A 24,670-nucleotide genomic window follows, 5' to 3' on the forward strand; every position below is an offset into this window, starting at 1 on the left:
ACCCCAAAAGCCTGCCTAAAGGGCCAGGTCTTCAAGGCTCGGCAGAAACTCATCATAGAGTGGAGTGGTGGAGATCATTTGGGATCATTTGGGAGGGAGTTCCACAGAGTGGGGGCCACAATTGAAAAAGCCCTCTCCCTAGTCCTCACCAGTCTGGCTGTTTTAACTGGTGGGATGGAGAGAAGGTCTTTTGAGGCTGATCTTGTGTCCCCTCTTATCATGTTTAACTTTAAACTAATGCTATGTGAGAATCGTTCCCAACCATCTTGTACATGAGGAAAGGAAGCTAATCAACCCATTAACCACATCTGTAGTAGGGCTGCTGGCAAAGAGAAAAATCCCCAGCTTTATCCTCTAGCAAGGATAACTTAACATCGTGCCCTTTAGATGTTGTTGGACTACAAATCCCTTCATTTCTTCTATGGGCAATACTGGCTAGGGCTGATGGGAGTTGTGTAGTCCAATAACTTTTAAAGGACCACAGGTTGGCTACCTCTTCCCTATATACCATCTTCACGTGCCCTCGTGGTCCTTTATAGCCTTCTTCCAACCCCCAGACACTGAACTTTCAGACATTTTGGGTCAACAGGGAAGTGGGAGTGTTTGGGGGGCTGCAAGAAAGGTAACTTGTGTGGGCATTTTCACCCATTCTAGGATTGGCTTAGATACATGATCCAAGATGTTCTGGAACAACAGGAAGGCCTTGGTTCATTTTAGAACTAATCCAAACTGAGTTTGGGAGAGCTCACCTATCTTTAATCTCCATCAGCCCGGCCCTACCGGGCACCTTTGTTTCATGGCTATGCCTGCCATTCTCTATTGTCTATAGGCAACAACTCTCAAAGGGAGTCTGCCTTACAAGTGAAATTAGTTCTCCCCTCTTAAGAGGGGTGCGCGTCAGGTGATCTAAAGATGCTTCCCTCCCTCCCCAAAGAGACGTGTACGCTCAAGAGAGAGAGAGTATCCACATGGGTGAAGGCAAACAGGCACAACTTTCAGTGTTCTAGACAAGTGGCAAGAAGTTCCACATTAGCTTCTGTTTATGGCTTGGTTTTGCCTGCTGTTTCTGTTATGCAAACCCCAACTTTTATAAGGCAAATCAAGCAGTTTGAAGTGATCTTGCAGTTTAGTGAACAGTTGAGAGGGCATAGAGCAACCCTAATCTTCCATTAGAGAAAACAACCAGTTATAACGAAGGGCAACTTATAAGAACTGGTGCAAATAGCCTTTTAATGTTGATCACAGCAGCTCAGAGCATGTCGCTGACAGGTGTGGTGCCTGCAAGCCTGTCATAAAAGCAGAAGGGACTCTGCTCCTGCTCAGCTCACACCTCAGCCCAGTTCACACTGTGTAAGCGCTACTTGTCACCCTGCTAGATCTCATTATCTCTAATTGGTTTGTTTGAACTTGCAGTGGGAGGCAGGTATGAAATGAACAACCACCCTTGTGACCATGACAGATACAATCTGATGGGAAGAATGAACGAAGCTGGGGCTTTCTCTGCTCAAAAACAAGTGAAGTGAAGCCAAGAGAGTGGTGCTTAATCCCAAAAGCTGTTCCCTTAGAATTGCCCTACTGCTTTCTTAAAGAAAGTTTGCATGAAGTGGCAGAAATATTGTGTGTTCCAATAACTAAAATCCAAGGCCAGTTTAGCAGCAACAGCAGCTCACAAACACTCTAAAGGTAAAGGTAAAGGTGTCCCCACACTTGTAGTGCGAGTCGTTTTCGACACTTAGGGTGACGTCTTGCGACATTTACTAGGCAGACCATATATATGGGGTGGGATTGCCAGTTCCGTGCCCGGCATTTCTTTACCCCCCAGCATATGCCGGGTACTCATTTTACTGACCACGGATGGATGGAAGGCTGAGTGGACCTCGACCCCTTTTACCGGAGATTCGACTTCCTCCTTCCGTAGGAATCAAACTCCGGCCGTGAGCAGAGCTTCGGCTGCGTTACCGCCGCTTACCACTCTGCGCCACGGAGGGTCATTACAAAACATGCTAAGGTATGTAATATTGTTTGCAAATCCATTTGATAGAGCACCCTTCCCAAACCTGCCAGACTCCAGATGCTTTGAACTACAACTTCCATTATGGGAACTGTAGTTTAAAACATCCGGAGAGCCAGGCTGCTCTTTGATAAACAGTTGAGTGCTGAGAGAAATGCCCATGCCCTTCTGCAATGTTAAAATTGGCTTTTCATTACAGGGGCTTCTGCTGCTCTCAAAAGCAATGCATTTTGAGGGACAGGACTGCTGTTCACATCCTCACTTTGACAGGAGAGCCTTCATAAGCCAGTTTGCTGCTACAGAATCCAGAGTAAGTTGCCTTGTTTCACCAGGAAAAGTGAATCTCAGACTATTTTTGTACAGGAGTAACACCCAGAATTCTCAGCTCCTTGCGTTTGTGTACTTCTAGTTGTTGCTACATGGTGAAAGGAGCAACTCTGATAGCTAATACGAATAGAGGAGGGCTATTGCCTTCACTTGAGCTGAGCTGCAATTGGGGGCTAATTTTGTGGATATTTTTACATACAAATACAAGATCTCTACCCCCCCCCCTTTGAGCTAATGTTATTTGCTTTGGTCACTGCAATGCAGTTGTTTCATTGCCCACTCATACAGCATCACAGGAAATGGATCTCTATATCACAGATGCAACTGTTTGCCAGAGTTTGCTGGGAGGGCAAGAAATGGGTTGGATCTTCTAGACAAAGTTTCTACCTAAACTGAAGTTCAACTAATTCAATGGACTAAGCTGTAGCACACCAAGACAAGGTGCAATACAGGTACGTATTCTCTATCCACACACCCCACATTCTGAGGGGGGGGGGCTTAATTTGATGTTAGTAATATCACCACTCAACCAGGTCTGATCATCTACATGGCACTATACCTCATCACCATACAGCCCATGTGGTCTCAGCTAATCAGGGATCACCTAGTGACAGATGTTCTCACCAAAATGAAAAGATATAGTACAAAAGCAGAACAGATGTGCAACACCCCCCCCCCCAAAAAAGGACAAAGATTTGCAGGGCATTCTGTACTTCTCAAAAGCAGTGCTTCATCTCCCCCAAATATGCTGTGGTAAGAATCTGACATTGGTTGCAGGGGATCTTAGTCATGATTGACACTTGCAGGGATTATGGCCGGTAAGCCAAACAAGCAGTAAAGGAGATGCATTATCAATGCCCTATCATATTTTTTTTTAAAAGCTTAGGGCTGTGGAGGTTGTTAGTTGCTCCACGCCATTTTCCAATTGAGGTCACCAACACCTTAACACATGCTGCTACCAGCCCCTCAGCTGGGAGATTGGTATGCACATGGTGCCAGTCTCTATCCAGTGAACCTATTAGAAGTGTGTAGTGGTGGGGAGGCTTTCAAATTAGAAAAATCATACAGATAAAGGGGTTAAACACCTGTAAACCTGCACCTCTGTTCTCAGCAGAGGTTTTTTTTCCAAAAGATGATGGGGAGATCCAATCATAGATCTACTGTATGACACGTAGTTGGACCTTCATTGTCTTGGCTGAAATAGTGTAGGCTGTAACAAGAGCTGTTACAGTCGCAGGTCATCACTGGTTCGAATGTTCTGAAACCTCACCAAGAACATTACAAGCAATCAAGAGCACCCAAGTGACCATATTGCAGTCTCTTGACAATAGGGTTATTCTGCCAAAGCCTTATAACGTAAAGTCCAGAAGTGAGAGAATAAAAATATCTGCTCAGATGCAAGTTTGATATCAATTTTGGGGGAAAGAATTTAATGGAAATATATTCAAATGACTTGCTCATAAACCTGCAATAGCACGTGAGCTTTTTGCAAAGCAGGCCTGTTTTCAATAGATTTCAGGATTCAAGCATTATTTTAAACACAGTTTAGCTCCTTCACTACTACACTAAGCTTGCATCTCAACTCTGGCTTTAAGACAATCTTGCCTGATCTACCAAGTAAGCAGACAACTGTGCAATTTTTGTTCTTAAGTTTGGTCTCACAGGGGTCCTGATCTTTCAGCAACAGCCCCGCCAAATGATTTTCAAGAACTGCAGTTTAGGAGGAATGGATCATCTGTAGTAATTCACACCTCTAAATCAGTACCAAATTGCTGTCTGCCAATTCCTATTTCAAGTATGTGCTCTCCATCTGGTTGGCCCTAGATCATAGAGGGGCAGAACTAGAAGGAACAACATTTTCCTTACAGTATGTTTTGCTCAAAGATAATCAAGCTACCAAGCAAAGGTACAGATTTCAGAAAGACATGAAGGGCAAGTTCATGCTCATGTTGTAAGGGCAGGGCGTGTTACTTCCTACCATGATAATAAGCACTCGCTAGAGAAAAAGATTCTTGTTCAAGGCCAGGTTAAAGAAACTTTTACAGAATAGCCTCAGAATATGATATAGGATGAAGCCATGTGATATACCAACATTGCTGAAAACTGTGCAGGTCTGGTCAGTGTCTGAGATGAAGTCCTAAAGAAACCAGGACAAAGGCCCCTAAGAAAGAATTAAGGCAATTCCATCTGCTTTGATCTCTCTCTGATACAAGCTGGCTGGGGGGTGCTCAGAGAGCTTACAAAAGCAAATATGGAATAGGGCCTCAACCACCATTGCTTCCTCCAAAAATACACTTAAACTGAAGTAGTCCTATTGATCTCAGTAGGAACAATCCAAGTTTACAGCCCTAGCAGTTCACATTCTGGACCAGGGGTAGGCAGTGTAAATCCCAAAATCCACATGTCCACAAGGCTTATCCCAGTGTAAATACTGGCCCGCAGGCAAGTTGCCCCAAGATAAGAGCTGAAGAGAATGTTATCATCAGCTGGATGTGGCCTCAGACTTTATACTGCTTACCCCTCTTCTAGACTGTAGTTTCTGTTGCCAAAAATGCCTTTGGAAGACATTCAAGTTGGAAGTATCTCAATGAAGTTCAATCTTCACGCTATTTTTATACAAAAAATTTAATAAATACTTTTCAAGATTTATTGCCAGGAATAACACATCAGAGATGTATTTTCATGTTCATGTAACACTAATACAAGATATCCTCATGATCTCAGTGGATGACCTATTGAGATTACTAAGTTTTTAAGTCTTTTCTATTTTAATTTTCAATCTTCCAACTTTTGTAATAGCACTTTGATTTCCTCACTTTTTGTTTTTCAAGGCGGGCAGTGTAATCTATGGCAAATCTACACCGTGATCTTGCTGGACTCTTCAAGTATTCAACAGCTAGCTTATTAGAATACTTTCTATATAAAGTAGATCACTAAGAAAATAAATCAAAATCTACAAGTGGTTCAGTATTATCTATTTGTGGTGGTGGGGGGGAAATCAAGAGTTAACAAAATAAGATTTCGGTGCTTCCAACTTCACACGCTAATTTGATATTTTTAATTACATGCAACCACTCACATTTCATCTACAGAAGGTTATCACTTCTTTGTGTTCCCGTAAACTGCTTTGTAGCAGATTATCTGCCTGTCAACCTGTCTTCCCCCCAGCCCCCTGTCTAAAGTAGCCAGGAGGAAAAATATTCTAATCTAATTCTAAACCGCCTCAGCTGGTACTTAACAAATATTCTTAAAGTGATACTATCAAAGGTGTTCTCAAACAATAAAGACAAACACACTTGACATTGTACAGAAAGCCAGCTTCAAGGCCTGAGAGCCCTTCCTATAATTAAAAATAAAAACTGATTTTCAGAACACCTTAAATTTTGGCATGTAGGCAAACATGTAACAAAGGAAAAAAATAAAGTAAAAAAAGTAAAGAAGCCATAAGCTTACAATGCTATGGGGAAAAAACTTCAACTCTAAACACATACATATAAATAAAAAAGGAATGATATTTAAGGCTCTTGATTATTAAGTTAATAAATCAAATATACACAGTGATTAATAAAAAAAGGAATTATTTACATAACTATACAAACTTCTACTTTTGACACATTTTTCTCGCCATTCTTCATTTTTTTTACCAGCAACTGCTGACAAGAAGTCCCCCAACCCTCCCCCTTGTCCCCTCTCAAAAAAATACAATTAAAAAAAATAAATAATAAACTTTTTTTTGATAGTTGCTGTGGTTCCGAGCTGCAAAGGCACTTTCAAATACAGAACTAGTTGAACATCACCATAAAACCAATATACAAAAAAACTCTAATCCAATAAATAAATAAAATGTATTTTTCCCCTAAGACATCATGACATCTCGAGACAGAAGAGAAAAAAAGTGTTTTTGGCTACAGGGGAAAAAAAACTTAAGCAAGAGGCTACATGACACCTTATGAAACCCTTGCCAGGATGCATTACCTGCGGCTGTAATGACATGGGGGCACTTTTGACTAGTTTTGCATAGATGTGAAATGCAGCACTTGGTAATCCAGCCAACCACAGCAACTATCACTGCCAGTGTAAGCCAGCTTGTCAAAACTTAAATTAACACAGGGATTCTAAGCAAATAATAGCCTTAGACTCAAAATATTACACAACAATTTTAAGAACTACAAGCTCCGAGTTGACTTGAATGGATAGGTAAAGGCCCTGCACAGCAGCACCCGGCTGTCTGCTATACAATGTATTCCATTCGGTTTAAACTCTGTGCGCTTTCCAAGTCCCGGTTGTCTTGTTTGTTTGTCCAGTTTGGATGTTTTGTGGGAGTGCCATTGGGTGGCTTTTCATCTCTGTCCACTAGCGTGTACGTTGCCTGTTTGGCAAACCGGGTTTTTTGCTGGTGCTTGTCCATGTCGTCTTCCTCCACCTCAGAGTTGTGTGTCCTTATTTTGGCAATTTTGGAATTCTTGTTTTCATAGTCTTTGATTGGGACGGCGTTGGCGCCATGTTTCTCTATCGGGTTCTTGATCTGATTCAGCTGCTCCCGCACATTGTTGGTGGTGTTGTCGTCTGACGGCGTGTGCGTGTGACTGCTCTGCTTTCGGCGCTTCCGGATACACCAGTACAAGACAGTGACCAGGCAACAGATCCAAGCCACGGTTAAAACAGAGCTCAGTAACGGAACCAAGAAATCTGAAAGGCAAATTGGACTCTCATTAACACCACAAAAGCTACTCAATGTAGAGTGCGGGCTTGCTTTTAGGAAAAGACACTCCATACCAACAACTCCCTTCACCAATATAAAAACACTACGTTTGTATTCACATAGAAAAGATGATTTGCTAGTCTCAGAAGACAAGAGACGATTCCTTTTTCTCAGCAAAATAGATCCAGGGCTGGAAGTGCAAAATCAAGGACTCGAAGGATCTTTCCTGTCCCAGGGATAACAGGCTCTATATCCTCAATTTCTGATTTTCATCTTTCTACTCAAGGAGGGGATGGAGAAAGCTGTGTGTGACTCTCCAGATGTTGTCAGCCTCCAACTCCCATCAACCCCAGGCAGCGGTTAGGAATAATGGGACTTGTAGTCCAACACCCACATGGAGGGCCATGGGTTCCCCAGCCCTGATTTTATACCAACTAGCATTCTAAGAAGACTGGGCTCTTCTCAGAACGCCCATTAGGAAACTGATTTGAGACCATTCAATTCCTCTCCCATCTAAGGCCAATACCTCAACCATTAGATAACATGCCATTTTTAGAAGCTGAGGAACAGGCTAACACTTCATAAATATCAACTCTTGACCACAAAGGCAGAACGAACTGCTTCCTGGCACTATTTCAACAATTAGGGCAAAGCCATGAAAGAGTGAACATTCACAGGAGGTTGGGAAGGTTGCAAGCATAACAAATCAAGTCATTTCAAGCCATTCATTAAAGCTCGAATGGACAACTTCCAGTATTTGGAAGCACTTTTGTCTAGCAATGAATAAGTTATTTTAGGACAATCTTGAGATATGCAAATTTGCTTTTTTAGCATGAACTTTAACATAAGAACGTAAGAAGTACCCTGCTGGATCAGGCCAGAGGGCCATCTAGTCTGACATTCTCTTCTCAGTGGCTAACCAGGTACCTACCGGAAGCCCATAAGCAGGATCTGAGTGCAACAGCACAACCACAATTGTGATTCCCATGCAGAGGTATACTACCTCTGGACAGTGGAAATGGTGCACAACCCTCATGGAAAGAGAACACAGTCCTCTTTCACAATATTTACCTGTTTTGTTTTTAACTGGTCGCCTCTGTACTCGGACTTCTGCAACCGCTGCAATAAGAGTACTGTTCCCATCACGCTTGCTAACCAGATCAATAATTTTATCTGTTATTTCTTTTATTGGGTTTTCTTCCTCCTGGATATCTTCAGCAGACTAGGAGGAGATGGAGAATAATAGGATTGCATATTTATTTATTTACTTGATTTATATCCCGCCCTTTTTCCCAGTAGGAGCCCAGGGTGGCAAACAAAAGTACTAAAAACACTTTAAGATATTAGAGACAACATCCTTAAAAACAGACAGCTATAACTCAATCCTTGAAAAGACATTCAGAAGAGGACCGAACAAAAATGTCAAATCAGGCCTAACCCCACCACATAGGAAGCACGTCCTTCCACCAGTACAGGGCATGCATAACGTTATTACCCAGCACCAACAAGAAGCCTGTGAATTATATAGAACACCAGCCTTTCATTTTTAAAAATCATCTGACAGAGAAGAACACCACTAGACTTTAAAACCCTCTAACACTTTGGGCCCAGGTCACCTTAGGAGGTTTCCATGCAGGCCTGCCTGGGAATTTAGATCAATGTCAGAGGCCTTGTTCTGGGTGCCATCCTGGAGGATTTAGTGAGTGAGCACAAGAGACAGGACCTTCTTAGTCACAGTGCCATGATCCTGGAATTCCCCCCCTCCAAAAAAAATTCTCCAGGCTCACTCTTTGTGTGTCTTTCATTAGAAATTGAAAGTGCCTTTATTTCCGCAGGCTTTCAAATGTGTTAACGTGTAAGATTTATTGTTGCTAGTTTTAATGAACATTTTTTTACCGTTGCTGCCGCTAGGTTTATATTTTGCTTTGCTTTAAATGTTGGTTGTATTTGGTTGTTTTAGAAATTGTTTTACTGCATTTGCATTTTATCGTTTATATCATAGGGCTTCATGTTTATTGGCGATTATCCAAGTAAGTAATACTAAGAATAGATCTACTGAAATCAAGTCCAGTGATGTCAATGGATCTATTCCGAGCATGACTTAGTTGGATAATCACCCTGATTACATGCAACTTTGGATACACTTAGTAGCAGAGTGGGATATAAATCACTACCATCACCTCAGTAAGGCAGTATCAGAACCAATTATGTCCTTCAGATATTATTTAAACACATACACTCCATTAGTGTGCTCAAAAGGTGGCTTCATAGTTACATAAAGCAATTCCACGAACACAAAAATAAAAGGATTGAGGGCTTGACTATCTGCTGCTGGATGGCATAAAGTGGCTGTAGCAGAGATGAAGCAATCATTGGTCCCAGACTATCCTACTGAGACAGAGCAATAAGTCTGGGCATTTAAAGAGCCAGTCAAACATACAAGCACACACCAACCAGCTGACTTACTATGGCAACGTGAATTTCATCGTGTGCCAAGTGCGATGGTTCACAAGTGATGTAGATGGAGTATTCAACAGAGACATTTTTTAAGATACTCAGATTCCTCAGCTCGTTACATATATGTTCAGTAGTAAGACCCTGTAGGAAAAGCACACGCACAAAACAAAAAAAAAGCCATGAGAATTTTGACAAGAGGATGTAACAAGAACATAAAGTAACATTACTTCTCCCATTTCCAGTTGTACCTGGCTGCAATCACACAAGGAATCATGCCTCTTATGCCAAGGGTGTCTTTCTGATGTTGGTCTCCAACTCCCATCAGCCCCAGGTAGCACAACCAACAGCCAGGGATGATGGAAGTCCAACAACATCTGGAGGACCACAAGTTCCCTGTCCCCGATCTATGTTATAGTAGAAGCCATATTTGCCATGTAGCAGGGAGGTTTGATCACTGGCAAGAAGCAAGGGTCAATATACAGAGGCAAACCCAGCTCCCCAAGTGCTGAACTCAACAGGGAGCTAAAAAAGGATCACAGCTCCCCAATGGGCAGACCTGGAGGCGACAGGTTTTAGCATTCACACTTTAACATTTCAAATGCATGACTATAAAAATCTTAAATGTGGAGCAGCCCCAAAGTGGCTCGTTAAGTTTGGCTATGGGAAAGACAGGTTTAAGCCCTTGCTCAGCCATGAAGCTTCTTACGCTGCCCTGGACAAGTCAAGTTCCTTTGCCACAGGGTCAATGCAAGGAGATGGCAAGGTAGTCCCACACAGGCCAACCAGAGCAACAGGAGGGAAGGCTGAGTTACATTTGTGAAATGAACTACTTCAATCCCAGGGGCTGAATGGGGCCCTCTGGTGCCCCCATCTGGCCCTTGAGACACCCCTTACCAGCCTTGTTCCGTACCCTCCTCAAATGCCTGGCTGGAATGAGTCCTTGACTGTGAATGCTTCTTGTTTGCCTGGAGGGAGGGTGTGTGTGCAACACCTCTTGACTTTTATATGGCGGGAATGTAGCCTACTGTCCAAAAATTAGAGTCACATCCATTGCACCACCCACCTTTTGCCTCAGGCTCCATCCAGCAGTGGGATGTGGTCCCCTTGAAGGCGGCCCAGGAGGGAATGTGGCCCTCAGGCTGAAAAAGGCAACCCATTCCTATTTTACAGATTCTTCCAGACTATCGATGTGAGTCAGGTTACACTTTGGAGTCACTTGTAAAGATAGGTGCAATTTCTCGTTTTGCGCCATAGAGGAGAGCGACTTACCGGAGTCATCATCTTTTTGTTGAAAGTGAAAGTGATGTTAGCACAGTTGTCCTGATAGTACGAGTCAGAACTGCAGGTCGTTTTCACAGGCTGCTGACTGGAAGGCCAGCATTCACCCATGTTGTCACAGGGACCTACAAAGCAGTGGCCATCTTTCACAGGGTGACAGTTGTGGCCTGCAGGACATTCACTGTGACCTTTGGCACTTATTAGGCAAGGCTTCGGACCACACCAGACCTAGAAGATACAGAACATTTCATTGGTAACTGACCTCTTTGCATGGAAAAGGAGAAGGAACAAGTTAGCTGGGAGTTCTAGGACACTACCTTAGAACAGGTGACTTTCCCGTCCACACATTGACAGCTGTTACATTCGTCGTCCCATTTTGATCCATCTGGGATAATATGTCCACTGGCAATGCAAGGCCTTCCTGAAACTGAGACGTAACATAGCTGAAGGGATGTCGTCAGCTCAAGAGGATATGAATCAAAATGCTGTAAGTAAGGGAACCTACGTAATGTTCTCAGCCACCCTCGAACTAAAGGCAGGCGAAGCTGTGGCCCTCCGAATGATATTGGACTCCCAACTCCCATTAGCCCCAACAGTCAGTGTGGCCAATGGTCAGGGATAATCGGAGCTGTAGTCCAGCAATATCGGGAGGGCACCAGGGTCTTCACCCCTGCTTCAGTGCCAGCACTAAACATGTTTGCACTGTATTGGGTCTTTAGCAAGGCTACCCTCCTGACTATTCCTGTTCCCATCCTTCCTTCTCCCTGTTGACTGAACCACAGCCCATGTCAGAGGGTAGGCACAGACAGACATCTGGGCGACAGCACACAACACACGGATGAAATGACACCAATTTCCATTAGCATGCATCGTTTGTGCAACCCCATTAACTACTGGGAGGGAGGGTTTGTTTTACTGTACAAATTAAACATTTAATAAAAAACAGTATGCCAACATGAGTAATGCAACTATGCAATTTATTTTGTCTGGGTACCTTCTTGACATCTTGGACCACTGCGGCCAGCTGGACAGATACACCGGTATCCATTGATTTCATCGACACATGTGGCTCCAAAAGCGCAGGGGGAGGACTGGCATTCATTGATGTCTGCAAGGGTGGGGAAACAGAGATTAATAGGAAGATTGGGGGGGGGAGGGAAAGGAACCATGAAATTAATTATTACCCCCGAAGAAGAGATTTAAAGCTGTGAACATTGCTCAAAAGTTTTAAAAGACTTTGAAGAAAATCAGGACTCAAGACCACATCGTTATTTTAAAAAAGCCAGAATACAAGGCCATATGCTGTTAACATATGAAGCTGCCTTATACTCTGTCAGGCTAGGTCTCTGGGTCTTGCTGGAGATTTTCTGCCCATTGTGTGTTCTCAGCCACTAAGCTACAAGTTCCCCAGTCAACATATACGCCCTTCTGATATAGAATCCACCTCCGAGTTGCGTTACTGGCACAAACAAATTCTTCTTCTTCTCATGTTTGACTTTTGCATTTTTTTAAATGTCCTCTTGCTTGTAATTTAGCAGTAATTACAGAAAAGCATGCACACCATCTCAGAGTATCAAGGCAAAAATCATTAATAAGGAAACATTTTTATTGTCTGCAATTCATTATGGGAAGGTCATCCTCAAATGGAGTGCTTCAAAGCCCCTTGAAATGACTTCTCCTTGGAAGGATGACATTCCATGATACTCGAGGGGCACGATACACAGATTGCTAGCTGCATTTGAGCCTCATTGAAATCAATGGGATTTGAGGCAAGTTGTGCCGAACTTGTCCTATTGATTTTGAAACTTTTGTGTGACCAGTTTGCTCCTGTAAGTGGAGCACAGATCCCCAAGGGAAATCTCTCCAATTTAAGCGGATGCCAAGAGATACATGGAGTCCAACCTGCAAACTATAATTTAGCAACTTGACATTAACAGTGCACCTTCTGTTCAAATCTCACTTTAGGCCACAGGTTGAGCTGAAGGATTACAAACACGTACTTATCCTGCAGTCGGGACCCGCAAAGCCTGGAGCACACTCACAACGGTACCAGTTGTCTCCATCCACACATGTTCCACTATTATAGCTGTTGGAATGCAGGGGGGGGGGAGGGAGGGAGAGAGAGAGAGAGAAAGACCATTGCTTAGTTTAATTGCTCACTGTCAGAAATGCATGGCATTTAAGCTCTTTCACAAAACTATAAGTACAGAAATGCAACAAGAGGGTCCTGCAACAAAATATTGCAGTGTGGACTGCTTCTGTTCAGGCTTCCAGCCACTTCATTCCATTCTTCCTTCTGCCCGACTCCCCAGTCCAACAGTCAATTTTCACTGAGCTTGCTCAGTCTTCACTGGGCTATTTTGCGGGGTAGGGTTGACACACTGGGACCCAATCCCAGCTAAATTAAAATCTTGGATTCCCCCACTGATTTCTATGGGCAGCCCTCATCTTCCATCCCTGCAGACATTGAAAGATCGCTTCTTGCTATGGAGTGGGAAACGGCCTATCCAGACACTGAAGCACTTCAACACTTTTTAAATTCATGTCTCCCTACTTCCATCTGCCTTTTCCAGGATACTTCATTCCATTCCCCACTCCAACCTGATTTTCAGGTTTTATCCCCGCTTCTCTACAGTCAGCATTCTGTGGCCATTGAGCAAACTCAGTCCTCATTAAACTCTTGGGGGGTAAATTTCCCACCCTCTGCCTTTACAGAGGACTTTTTTGCTTAAAGTTTTTTTGTACTTCTGGGTAGGGGCCCACCTACCCTCACCCAGAGTCTGCATGGGTGGTGCCATTTTGGCTACATAAGCAATGGCACTCCCCCCCCCCCGATGCTAGAATTAGTACATATAATTAATTTAAATAAACGTAATAACTACTTAGGAGATGCTGCTAGTCAGGTTATGTGGAAGAATGTTTAGCTGGTCAATTCATCTATTGTTGATGGTTGTTAGAGGAAGAGAAGGATGGCAAACTGAAACCTAAATAGTCAGGAACTTTGAGGGCACTGAACAGAAGGCAGCTAGGTGCAATGGAAGTATTCAGGCCGGGAGAGGAAGGTAGCAAAGCAGCTCACTTATGTTTGCCTTTTTACATCCCACATCCACCCACCCAATTTCTACCCAAAGGCCCCTCGAGGCAAAATAAGACATGTCCTTTGAATCAAAGATACTTGGGGGCGGTAACGCCAGCAAAAGCCCAACTCACTCCCAGGTCCGGTTGCTTACCAAGGGTGCGGGCTGCAATCGTTGGTATCTAAGGAGAGATCAAAGAGATACATAATTAACCCCACAAAGCCTTGGCAAACCGCTCTGGATTTCAACAGTGACCTACAGATCTCCTTTCCCAGAGATTTGAGCTAAACTGCTAAAAAACAGAAATGGACATGGGAAGAGGATTCTTTGCAAAAGTGTCATCGGGAAGAAAAGTCAACAGAATCAAAAGTGGGTGGGCTGCTGTTACCAAGGAAAAGATGAGAGCAAACCAGAGGGGTTTTTTTTGTTTTTTTTTAAGGAAGGGAGCAGCAGTGTGAACAAGACGACATCTGTCTCCACTTATCTCTTTTGCAACTTTCTCATGCCCAGGTCAGAGCTCCATCCCATAATGTCACTAAAGCCAAATGATTCAGGTGATGCTTAAGCCCCACATCAAACAGCTTCCCCCTTCTGGTTTCAATCTCATATCCCCGAGGGCAACCAGATGAGCCAGCTTTCTCATCAGCCACCACTTCAGAAAGAGTTTGGGTATACATACATATATATATACGCATACATACACACACACACAAATATATATAAATATATACACATACATACACACAAACATATAAATATATACATATTTATATATAAATGAGAGAGAGAGAGAGAGCGCTTACTCTGAGTGCAAGTAGGTCCTTCCCAACCCTCTTTGCAGACACACGTAAAGGAGTCTCCACTAACAACACAAGTTCCGCCATTATGACATGGGTTTGGTAGGCAGCTGCTGTTCCTTGCTGTGAAAAAAAAAACAGAAACAAGAAGTGTTAGCTGTCAAGGTCTACAATCTGGGACGGGGATCTCCAAGCTGTCCTTGTGTTGTTGGACCCCAACACCAGCTAGTATGGCCATTGGTCAGGGATAGTGGGGAGCTGCAGTCCAGCAACATCCAGAGGCCCACAGGATCCCCACCTAAATGTATAATGGGCAGAGACCACACACACACTAACCTATGTTGCAAGTGGCTCCTTCCCACCCTGCAGAACACATGCACTTGAAGGCATCTCCCTCATCATAACACGTCCCTCCATTATTGCATGTAGCTTCATCACACTGACTGTCACCTGCAGAAATTCAAAACCAGGCAAATTAAAAGCAGGATTAGTGAGATGTGAGCATGCTCCCCCTAAGCTTGGTTTGAAAGTGGCTCAGGACTGGGAATCTCTCCTGGCAAGCATTTCAGAAAAAGATCCACTGTTTCCCAAGCACTATTACATTTACATCCCACCTACTTGCTCACAATATTAGTACATGAACACTGATTGCACCACAAATATATACATTATAGCACTGGCTCTTGGGAGCTTTAGTCTGGATTGATATCACGTGCATAGCAGAAGGTATAGAAAATGTGGGCACTGCAGCCCTGGTTTAAACATTTCCCTGTTTCATCTGTTCTACCTTGTAAAGTTACATGCCCATTTAAAGACCTTCAAATAGTTTCACACCAATGAAAAATTTTCATCTTAAAACAAAATTCTACACATGTGCCTATAAACCAGTTAGCTTTGAGCCCCTGATCTGATAAAACATACTTTTCAGTAACATACTTTGGGAAAGGGGTGGGAAGAAATGACATTCTGCTCAGAAAACAGCCAAGGATTGGCATCAATAGCACATCACAATAATCCATAAACCATGGCTTGCTGTAAACAATCACTACTGCTTTACTCTCCCACAGCATAACAAACCACAAAGCTTGGATCACCCAAGATTGTGGTTTCTTTCTCCCTAACGAAGCACCATCAACAAGCCAAGTTCAAATCGTGGCATGCCGATCACAGTTTGTATATGGAAGGAAAAAACAAAACCTAACTCCAGGTTCAAACATCAAGGTAAGCCAGGGTTTGTGGCTTGTTGCTCCCCTTAGAGGAGGAGCAATCGGGGATGCTACCTGTTCACGGTATATACTTTATGGCTTACTGTAATGTACGATGGATGAAGCTGTTATAAGCCGGTCAAATTCATATACTGAACCAGACAATTCTGAACTTTAGTGGTGGCACTAAACTGGAGTAACTCTCAAAAATACTCACGTGAGTGGCAGGTTTTTCCTTTCCAGCCATTTTTGCATTCACAGAAAAAATCATTCACCAAGTCTCGGCACGTTCCTCCATTGTGGCAAGGGTTTTTACTGCAGTCATTGATATCTGGAAGCAATAGGAGAGAAAGTGAGCTCAAAAAAAAAAGTGTTGTGCAGAAAGAGCTTGCTTTATCAGCATGCATGTTCTAGCCCTCTTTTTGGCCTCTAGTCCCAAGCATGGATTAAGAGCTCAAAGATCTTAATGCCATCACTGACGTTATCGTGTTTATTCTGCACTATACCCCACTGCTCACTTTCAGTTTTTCTTGCCAACACACACCACTCCAGCTCCCTTGGAACAAATATATTGGTTAAGCTGAAAGCAAACGAGGCCTTATTACATAATTATTCTGTTTCAAGGCCAAAGGCTAGCAGTTCAACCCTTCCTCGTGTTTTCTTAAAGCACGACAGAGAAAAAATGTCTATGGAAGATATTTCAGAGACAGCGAAACTTTTCATGGTCTCAAAAATATAGGACAAGCCTTGTACATTAGTCTCTTAAGCCAGGACTGGGGAATGCTTGGCCCTGCAGATATTGCTGGACTACAACTCCCATCATCCCCAACCACTGGATTTGCTGGCTGGGGCTGATGGGAGCTGGAGTCCAACAGCATCTAGAGGCCACCAAGTTGTGGAAGGCGCATCCAGATAGGTGTAACTGGCTTTTGTTTGTCTGCTATAGATGCTCTGTTTTTATAGAGGAAAAGTACTTGGAACTTCAATGAAATCTGGAAGTAAAATCTTCATGCCCTTTATTCAGAAGTACCCAGGTTAGTAACAAGACTACTCTGGTTTAAACCACTCATCTCCTAATGAATTCAAATCACTGGCAGCCGGGGTTTAATCACATTTGATGTACCTAGACTATTTATTTTTCAAGCACCTTGTTATAACCGGGTAAAATGTAGTTAGTGACTCTGGAGCTTGACTCAAAGAAGCTAGCCAGATTATTCAAGTAGCCGCCCAAATGGCCCCATCACAGTCGCAAACAAGGAGTTGCATGTCTCCTGGTCCAAATCAAGATCCAGAAAACAAGGCAGAGATGGATCAGATAGTATCGTCCTTTTAAAAACAAAAGCAAACAAGTAGCCGTTCCTCCTTAATGAGATCTGCCTTTTTTGACAACCATGCTGCAGACAACTGGAAGATGACAGCATGAATCCTCATAAGAACAGCTGAGCCCTCCATTCCTCAATGATAGGTTCCCCAACAGCTTTCCTTCAGGTAGAAAAAAAGGTCTACTTACTGGCTTCACAGAAGGTACCCTCCCATCCATCGCTACATATGCATTTGTAGGAATTGATGCCATCGATGCATGTGCCGCCATTTTTACACGGGTTGCTCTCACAATCATTGATATCTGCAACAAAAGGAAGAGATAACATTTGTAAATTAGAAGGCATTTAGAAAATTAACCCAGGGCTATAAAGAGAAGGTTGGGAAACCATCTAGGCCAGGAGTGGGCAGACTTCAGGCTTGTTGCATCTACTTGCCCCCCCATCCCCAGAAACTCAAACAGAATCCAGTGTGAAAGAAGAAACACTTAGAATTAAAGAACAGGACACCTCCAAGGACATTCCGACCCTAGCCATTTAAGCTCAGAGTTGGCTTCTGTCATTTCAGCAGCCTAGTTTGGGTGGGGAAAGTAGTTGTGATGGTTGAACAACTGGGAGTCAAACTCTTGCTAATCTGCTGCAAATCACCCAGAGATCTACCAGCAGATCCAATCAAATTTCCCTATCTTAAGTTATGGTGTGTAGCTTCCTAGGACAAAGTTATTTCTACCTATATTTGCAGAAAGCTGTAGGCCAGCCTTCACCCACCTGGTGCCCTCCAGATGCTTTGGACTTAACAGCTCCTTTCAAAGCTGCCTTTTATCGCGTCAGACCATTAAGTCCATCTAGCCTGACTTAAATAGACACCTGGAAATGGCTCTCTAGAGCCTGACACAGAGGGTCTTTCCCACTCCTGCTGCCTGAGATCCTTTACCAAGAATCAAATCCTGATTATTCTGCAGGCAACGCTTGTACATGCTCTACTGCTATGCCAGCCTTTCCCAACCTGGTGCCCTCCAGATGTTGGGGGCATTTCCAACTCCCATCAGCTCCAACCAACATGGGCAACAGTCAGGGATGACTTGAGCTGTAATCCAGCCACATTTGCAGGGCAGCAGGTTGGAAAATGCCTCATTACGCGAAACCTTAACTTCAAAAGACAAAGTAGGAGGGCTAGGCTAGTAAAAAGGAAGCATACTCTTAACATCTTAAAGTGTTTAAAAACATTCTTGTAAAGATGGGTCATAAAATTCTGAGTGTACATTTGCTATATACTACCAGAGGTCCATTGTAAATAAACACGACATTTAAAGAGTTGCCATTTATAAAAACAAGGCAACGCGTTCAGGGCTAGGGGCCTCTTAAAATGAACCTGGAGCAGAGTCCCAAAGGTCCTTTGCACACTGCAGTCCACCCCTTGCCCCCAAGGACAAAGAGGCTGATATTTCCAACAGGGCTGTGGAGTCGGAGTCGTGGAGTCAGAGTTGGAAGCAATTTTGGGTGGAGTCAGAGTCGGGAGATATGTTCCGACTCCGGCTTCAAAATAAATTTTGATTGACAAATTTTTTAAAATATAAATTCAAAATGTCAAAGAAGCTACCCATGAAGTCAGCTGTAGTTGAGCATTTCACCATAACTCAAGATGGAAAACATTTTGTGTGTCAGTGTATGACACAGGACCCAGATGAAGACAAATGCTGTGATGCCAAGATCAGCGCATATTCAGGCAGCGATAAAAATGCTCCCATGAGAGCTTCCAATTTAAAAAGACATTTACAGCCCTTTCTAGGGCTGTGGAGTTAGAAGCAATTTTGGGTGGAGTCGGAGTCGGACAGTAGAAAAATAAAGGAGTCGGAGGTTTGGCGTACCGACTCCACAGCCCTGATTTCCAAGGTATTTTTACACCGGTGGTGGGTTGGGGAGAGAGAGAGTCAGGCTTAAATAAAAGGGGGCAAGGAAAACTTACTTTCATGACAGTAGGTGCCAGTGAAGCCTTTGTTACATTCACAAGTGAACTTGCCTCCTGCTTGGCTCTTGCACTTGCCGTGTGGACCACACACATTGGAAGAGATGTAGCGAACCCCTTCCGGGGTGCTGTTGGAAGCCACTGCAACTGTGCAGCTGTCAATGACTGCAGAAGGAAGGAGCCCCAGACACAAAATGAGCCCTTGCTGCTCTGCAGAGATCACTACATGCCAGTCCCAACCTCCTGCCAGGGAAGCGCTCCCTGTTTTCTTTGAAAACAAGCAGGCTCCAAAGGGGAGGCTCACCTTTTTGGGGTCTGAGGGCTGCATTCAGCCTTGGCCAATGGAGGCTGCATGCTAGCAGTAGGTGTGGATGCCCCACTCTCGCACACATGTACTAGACAAACAGGCACACAGTCCCCCCCCCTCAGCTGGACCGTGAAGATCAGCTGAGAAAGGGGCTATTGCCCACTCCCTGCTCGAATGGATCAACCTGATAACCCAGGAGGGGGAAAATTGGATTTTCATTGAGATGCTGACCTAGGTGGGGAGTTTTAAACCTCTCCATCCCAGTGCTATGTTTATTTTTTATTATTGCAAATGCCAAAATTGGTGGGGTCTTGGGGGGACCTGGAGTTAGCCACCCCTGCTCTTTTTAAAAAAACCCATTGGGATGCCTTCTATCTTCTAAGTACCCACAAGACACCACAACTACAGCTAAGTTGTGGATTAAAAAAAAATTGAAGATCCCACGCTGAGCCACATATGGAAGAATGAGAAGTCTTGGCCTTAATGAAGGCACATGCGCTGCCACGGAAAGACTCTTTCCCCCAAAAGTAACACTCAAGATCTGCTGATGCTAAGATCATTTTTGCTTTCTGTATTACACAGCAGATAAAAGGGTGCCTTAGAGCAGCGGTGAGGAACCTTCTTCCGCCCAAGGACCACATTTACCTTATGGGCAGCCTTTCAGGGGCCACATACTAAAGATAGGTGTGGCAAAAGTTGCCGAGGCCAGGCACACACCACTCTCCATCCGGACCAGTAGGAGGTATTATCACAGGTGAAGGATACAGTCCAGCCAGGTTAAGTCACTAGAGAAGGGTCAGTGTGGGTTTTTCCCTAGGAAGGGGTGTGGGTCTGGGCCAAGTCCCAAGGGCTGAATCGAAGGGCCTGGAGGGTCGCATTTGACCCCCAGGTTCCCCACCCTTGCCTTACAGTGTACTGAATCAGACCACTGGTCCATCTAGCTTGGGGCAATTGGCCTCCAGGGTTTCAGGGAAGAACTTTCCCTGAAGACCTACCTGAAGGTGCCAAGGATTGAACCTGAGACCTTCTGCATGCAAAGCAGATGCTCTGTCACTCTCGCTGAAAAACGAGCAAGCCATGACAACTAGGCTGTGCAGCAAAACGGCTCCGCAAAACTGACGAGATGGAAAGCATACCTTCGCAGGGAGTCGAGCGGCAGTGATCTTTGAGGTGCGAACAGTTTTTTCCTTCGTAGTCGTCAGGACAGTTGCTACAGAAGTAATCGTTCTCATAATTGAAGCACTGGGCCCCATTCTGGCAAGGGTTGGGTTCACAATAATCTATATCCAACTAGAAGCGGTGGCGTGGAAAGGAAAAAGGGAGAAAGAACAGAGAGGCTGCCTTAAGACAAAGGGTTGATTCTTGTTACTCTTCCCACTGCCACAAGCAGGAAACGCGATGGAATCTGACCTTTTTTTAATCTGCTGCCTCAATCACTTGTGCACAAGATACACAACACAACACTTGCCAACCTCACTAAAACAAAAAGGTTATCAAGGAGCGTGCAGAGGTTGGACATGCAGGAGTTATTGCAACTTTTAAGTGCATTTTAACGAGCCATGAACTGTCCCCACCCCACAGCTATAAAGAAAGGGGGAGGGGTTCCATAACACTGCTCGCTGAATACAGCTATTCAGTACGCTGGTCCAGAGAACGGGCAGCTTGGTGCTCTTATCTGGAGCTTGCGTTTCACCAGCCCTACCTGACAGACGTTTCCTGAGAATCCAGCAGGGCAGAGACATTGGAATCCATTGATTTCATCTTGGCAATGACCCCCATTCAAACAAGGGTTGCTTGCACATTCGTTGATGTCTTTCTCACAGTGATCCCCTACATAGCCAGGTGGGCAGACACATCGATAACCATTAACCAAGTCCTAAAAGGAGTGCAAAGGGGAAAAAATCAGTTTTCTTGGTTCACCAGAAGCCTTCCACACAGACAAAACGTTTGCCTATGTATAGCTTACAGGATAGACTTCAACAGGGAAGAGACCTGGGTTCATATCAGATCCTCAACTGGAGCCAAAACTAGACATGATGTGGCACATTTGTTCAGGTTATATGCCCTGTTCCCATATAAAAGCAAAGGGAATAGGCTGATTTTTACAGCAAAAGGGTGAGGGGAGACATACTCCCCCCTCCCGCCCCGCATGCCTTATCTCCTCATACTCTGTGGCTTCAAGCGCTTTACTCCCAGGCAGCTTCACTTCACTTCCAGCATTATTGGGGAGGGGGGTAGGGCTCAAATGAACCCATTTTAAGGATGGAAAAGATGGGGAAAGTTCAGCCCCCTCACTCACACAACTCTCATTGTGGAAAAGGGACCACCACCCACATACACTTTTATGTGTGAACAATAAACACAGCTATCCCTAGTACACCTAGTTTGACTCTCCTCCATGTGGCCCACTGGATGGTCATGGGAAAAATCGCTCTCCTCTCAGCCTAGCCTACCTATCTAAGTTTTTGGGAGGATAACAAAAAATCTCCACCTTGGAGGAAGGGTGGGATAAAAAAAGGAATAGGTCAAATAAGAATTGACTGGGTTTTTTTGGAAATAAACATTTGGTGATCTCAATTAATATACTTTAGTTCTATTTCACTTTCCAGTGTGCAAAATGATTTAGAAATCCTCCAAATGACTCTGTGAAGAACAGCACCATCAACACTCCCATGTTACACTTTAGAGGTTTTGCACTTGGTCAGAATTGATTCACCCCAAGCACATATCCATGTAATTTTCAGTTAGGAGGAAACCTCCTAACTATGGAAGCAATCCTGTAATAGAAGAAGCTTCTGGGATTTAAGTGAGGGGCAAGGTGTCTGTGAAGATTGCAAAATCTGATCCCTTCGATTTTAAGACAAATTATTGGACAGAATCCACCTGGAATGCTTTGGTGGGGTGGGAGATTTTTTTTCTTAGTGCAGAGAAGTTGGACTGGATGGTCTACTGTCTGCCAGTGCCATGAATGGATACTTTAAGAATTCAATCTTTTGTGAATTTCAAAATAAACTGACCCAATCTGCACCTTCCAAGCTAATGTGTTTATCAGACACTATCTGTCAGCTTTCATACATCATAGGTTCTTCTGTAGTTCTCAGCTCAGAAACCATTTTAAAAATGTGCATTTTGATAGCTAAATCATTCATTTAGAAACGCATACTTATGATGCACAACGCACAAATTCACAGATTAAACATCAGAAGGGGACGGTATGGACTTAGGGGCAAAGGCATGCATAAGTGCCATGCATCGGATACAGATTGATTGACAATCATCCCTATTCTGTGGTACTAATTTCTTTTGAAAACTTACAATGCAATCCTGTACATCTCAATACATGAATTCATATACATTTCTACTCAGAAATAAGTCCCATACAGTTCAATGGGACTTGCTTCCAGGTTAGTGGGTAAAGGATTGTAGTCTTAAAACTTAGTACTGAAGTCACATCCCACTTAAACGCCAGAATAACCTAAGAGAGCCCTGTTGGATCAGGCCAATGGCCCACCTAGCCCAGCAAGCGGTTCTCACAGTGGCCAACCAGGTGCCTCCAAGAAGCCCCATAGCACAACAGCCCTCTCCCCACGTATGTTTCCCAGTAACAGCAATTCATGCAACATGACTTACCCTACAAGTCCCTCCATTCTGACACTGTCCAATACAGTCGTCAATATCTGCAGTTAAAAAAATACAACCACACACACCTATGAATTAGCAAGCCTGCAGAAGGCAACACACATTGGAAAGCCACGAGAAAAAATTCAAGTGGCTTCGAAACTCTACTTAGATAATCCCTTTGTCAAGTTTCCTGCATGCTTTCCTCTAGATAAGGTTATTATAATGGGTGGGAACCTTGAGCAATTCTTACAGTGGCGTTCAGCTGAAACTTCACATCATTGTTTCAAGTCACCTTATCTGCATATAGCCATGTTGTGGACTAATGGGTTTGATAAAATTGCCTCTTATTCATGCCAGTCTGACTACTCCCTTTCTAAAAACATCAGCTACTGACCACCACCCCTCCTCCCTTGCTGGCTGATGCTAAAGGCTAAACCTCAAAACTCAAGAGTTTGTGGTTAACTCGGCCACATCTTGCTTCTAGAAACCCAGGCACCAATGGTTTCATATCTATATACACAGAGAGATGCTTACTTATATCACAATTCTGGCCAGTCCAGCCAGCAATGCAGTCGCAGTAATAGCTGCCAATCAAGTTCCTGCAGGAATTGGCATTAAGACAAGGTTTACCCTCACATTCATTCGCATCTGAAAAGAGAAGTTGAATCGCCCAATGAAAAGACTGGTGGGGAACGTAGACACCTCACTTGTTTTCTCAGCAAACACTACAAGTTCATTAGAAGACAAAATAGTTCTCCCCACCCCCAGTTTACAGGAGTGGATTAACAAGACTTTACAAAGAAAAAAGGCAACGTTACTAGGCACTGAAGGACCTTCTGATTTTTCTCTAATTATGGTGTGTCGGCAGCACCAGTCGCTGGCCTCAATAATTAAGAGCAAGTTTTTTTAAAGAAAAGGAAAAAGGAGTGGATGGGAGAAGAGAGGGAGGCAAGCAAGTTGGAGAATTTCAAAGTAACAGAGCATCCCCGGTCACTGGGATTAATACGTTGGATGAAGAATGCAGACGGCTCATTCTTCATGAGATCATCCACAGCGTGGAATGCAGCTGTGAACTCCCCCTCTCTAGGCTGAAGGAGTTAATACTACTGGAGGGAATGGAAGCAACTTTCCCACCAGGCTGAAAGGGAGGGGGGGGAGAAAGAGGTGGGAGAGGCAGCGAAAGGACAACATGGCTTAAGAAGAAAGGTCAGCGTGAGACTTAGGAACACTCATCACAGCAGATCCTGCGAAGATAAGTCCCAGAAGGGGAGCTGCATTATGTCTGCTGCAGCAAGGAGAAAGAACCTTGTGGCATCTTAAAAGACTTATTCCACATACACTGAAAAGAGTATCATAGCACTTTTAAGAGTCACGGCTTCCCCCAAAGAATCCTGGGAACTGTAATTTGTTAAACGTCCTGATAGTTGTTAGGAGACCTCTCATGGAGCTACAATTCCAAGCATCCTTTACAGTTCCCAGGATTCTTTTTTTTGGGGGGGGGGGAAGCCATGATGATTAAAGTGCTATAAGAGTGCTTTAAATTTATGGTGTAGATGTGACCTGAATTATGGCATAAGCTTTCGTGGATTGTAGTCCGCTTCAT

At 43.9% G+C, this 24,670-nt stretch overlaps 1 protein-coding gene across 2 annotated transcripts in view; it reads right to left on the reverse strand.

Annotated features, from left to right (window-relative positions):
• Positions 1–5,373: 5,373 nt before the first annotated feature.
• Positions 5,374–24,670, reverse strand: part of JAG1 (jagged canonical Notch ligand 1) — a 60,614-nt gene continuing 41,317 nt past the window's right edge. For both annotated transcript variants that reach the window (XM_061622557.1, XM_061622556.1), the window contains 17 exons: positions 23,602–23,715; positions 23,077–23,123; positions 21,149–21,322; positions 20,583–20,736; positions 19,140–19,304; positions 17,365–17,478; positions 16,072–16,185; positions 14,986–15,099; positions 14,656–14,772; positions 14,006–14,033; positions 12,776–12,861; positions 11,770–11,883; positions 11,093–11,202; positions 10,767–11,003; positions 9,507–9,638; positions 8,112–8,262; positions 5,374–7,027 (listed from right to left, as the gene is read on the reverse strand). In XM_061622557.1, coding sequence (XP_061478541.1) covers positions 6,570–7,027; positions 8,112–8,262; positions 9,507–9,638; positions 10,767–11,003; positions 11,093–11,202; positions 11,770–11,883; positions 12,776–12,861; positions 14,006–14,033; positions 14,656–14,772; positions 14,986–15,099; positions 16,072–16,185; positions 17,365–17,478; positions 19,140–19,304; positions 20,583–20,736; positions 21,149–21,322; positions 23,077–23,123; positions 23,602–23,715 — 2,429 coding nt within the window. In that variant the 3' untranslated portion in view covers positions 5,374–6,569. The remainder of the gene's footprint in view (positions 7,028–8,111; positions 8,263–9,506; positions 9,639–10,766; positions 11,004–11,092; positions 11,203–11,769; positions 11,884–12,775; positions 12,862–14,005; positions 14,034–14,655; positions 14,773–14,985; positions 15,100–16,071; positions 16,186–17,364; positions 17,479–19,139; positions 19,305–20,582; positions 20,737–21,148; positions 21,323–23,076; positions 23,124–23,601; positions 23,716–24,670) is intronic.

This window comes from Rhineura floridana, chromosome 4 (genome assembly GCF_030035675.1).
Source record: "Rhineura floridana isolate rRhiFlo1 chromosome 4, rRhiFlo1.hap2, whole genome shotgun sequence".
In the NCBI taxonomy this organism is placed as follows: Eukaryota; Metazoa; Chordata; class Lepidosauria; order Squamata; family Rhineuridae; genus Rhineura; species Rhineura floridana.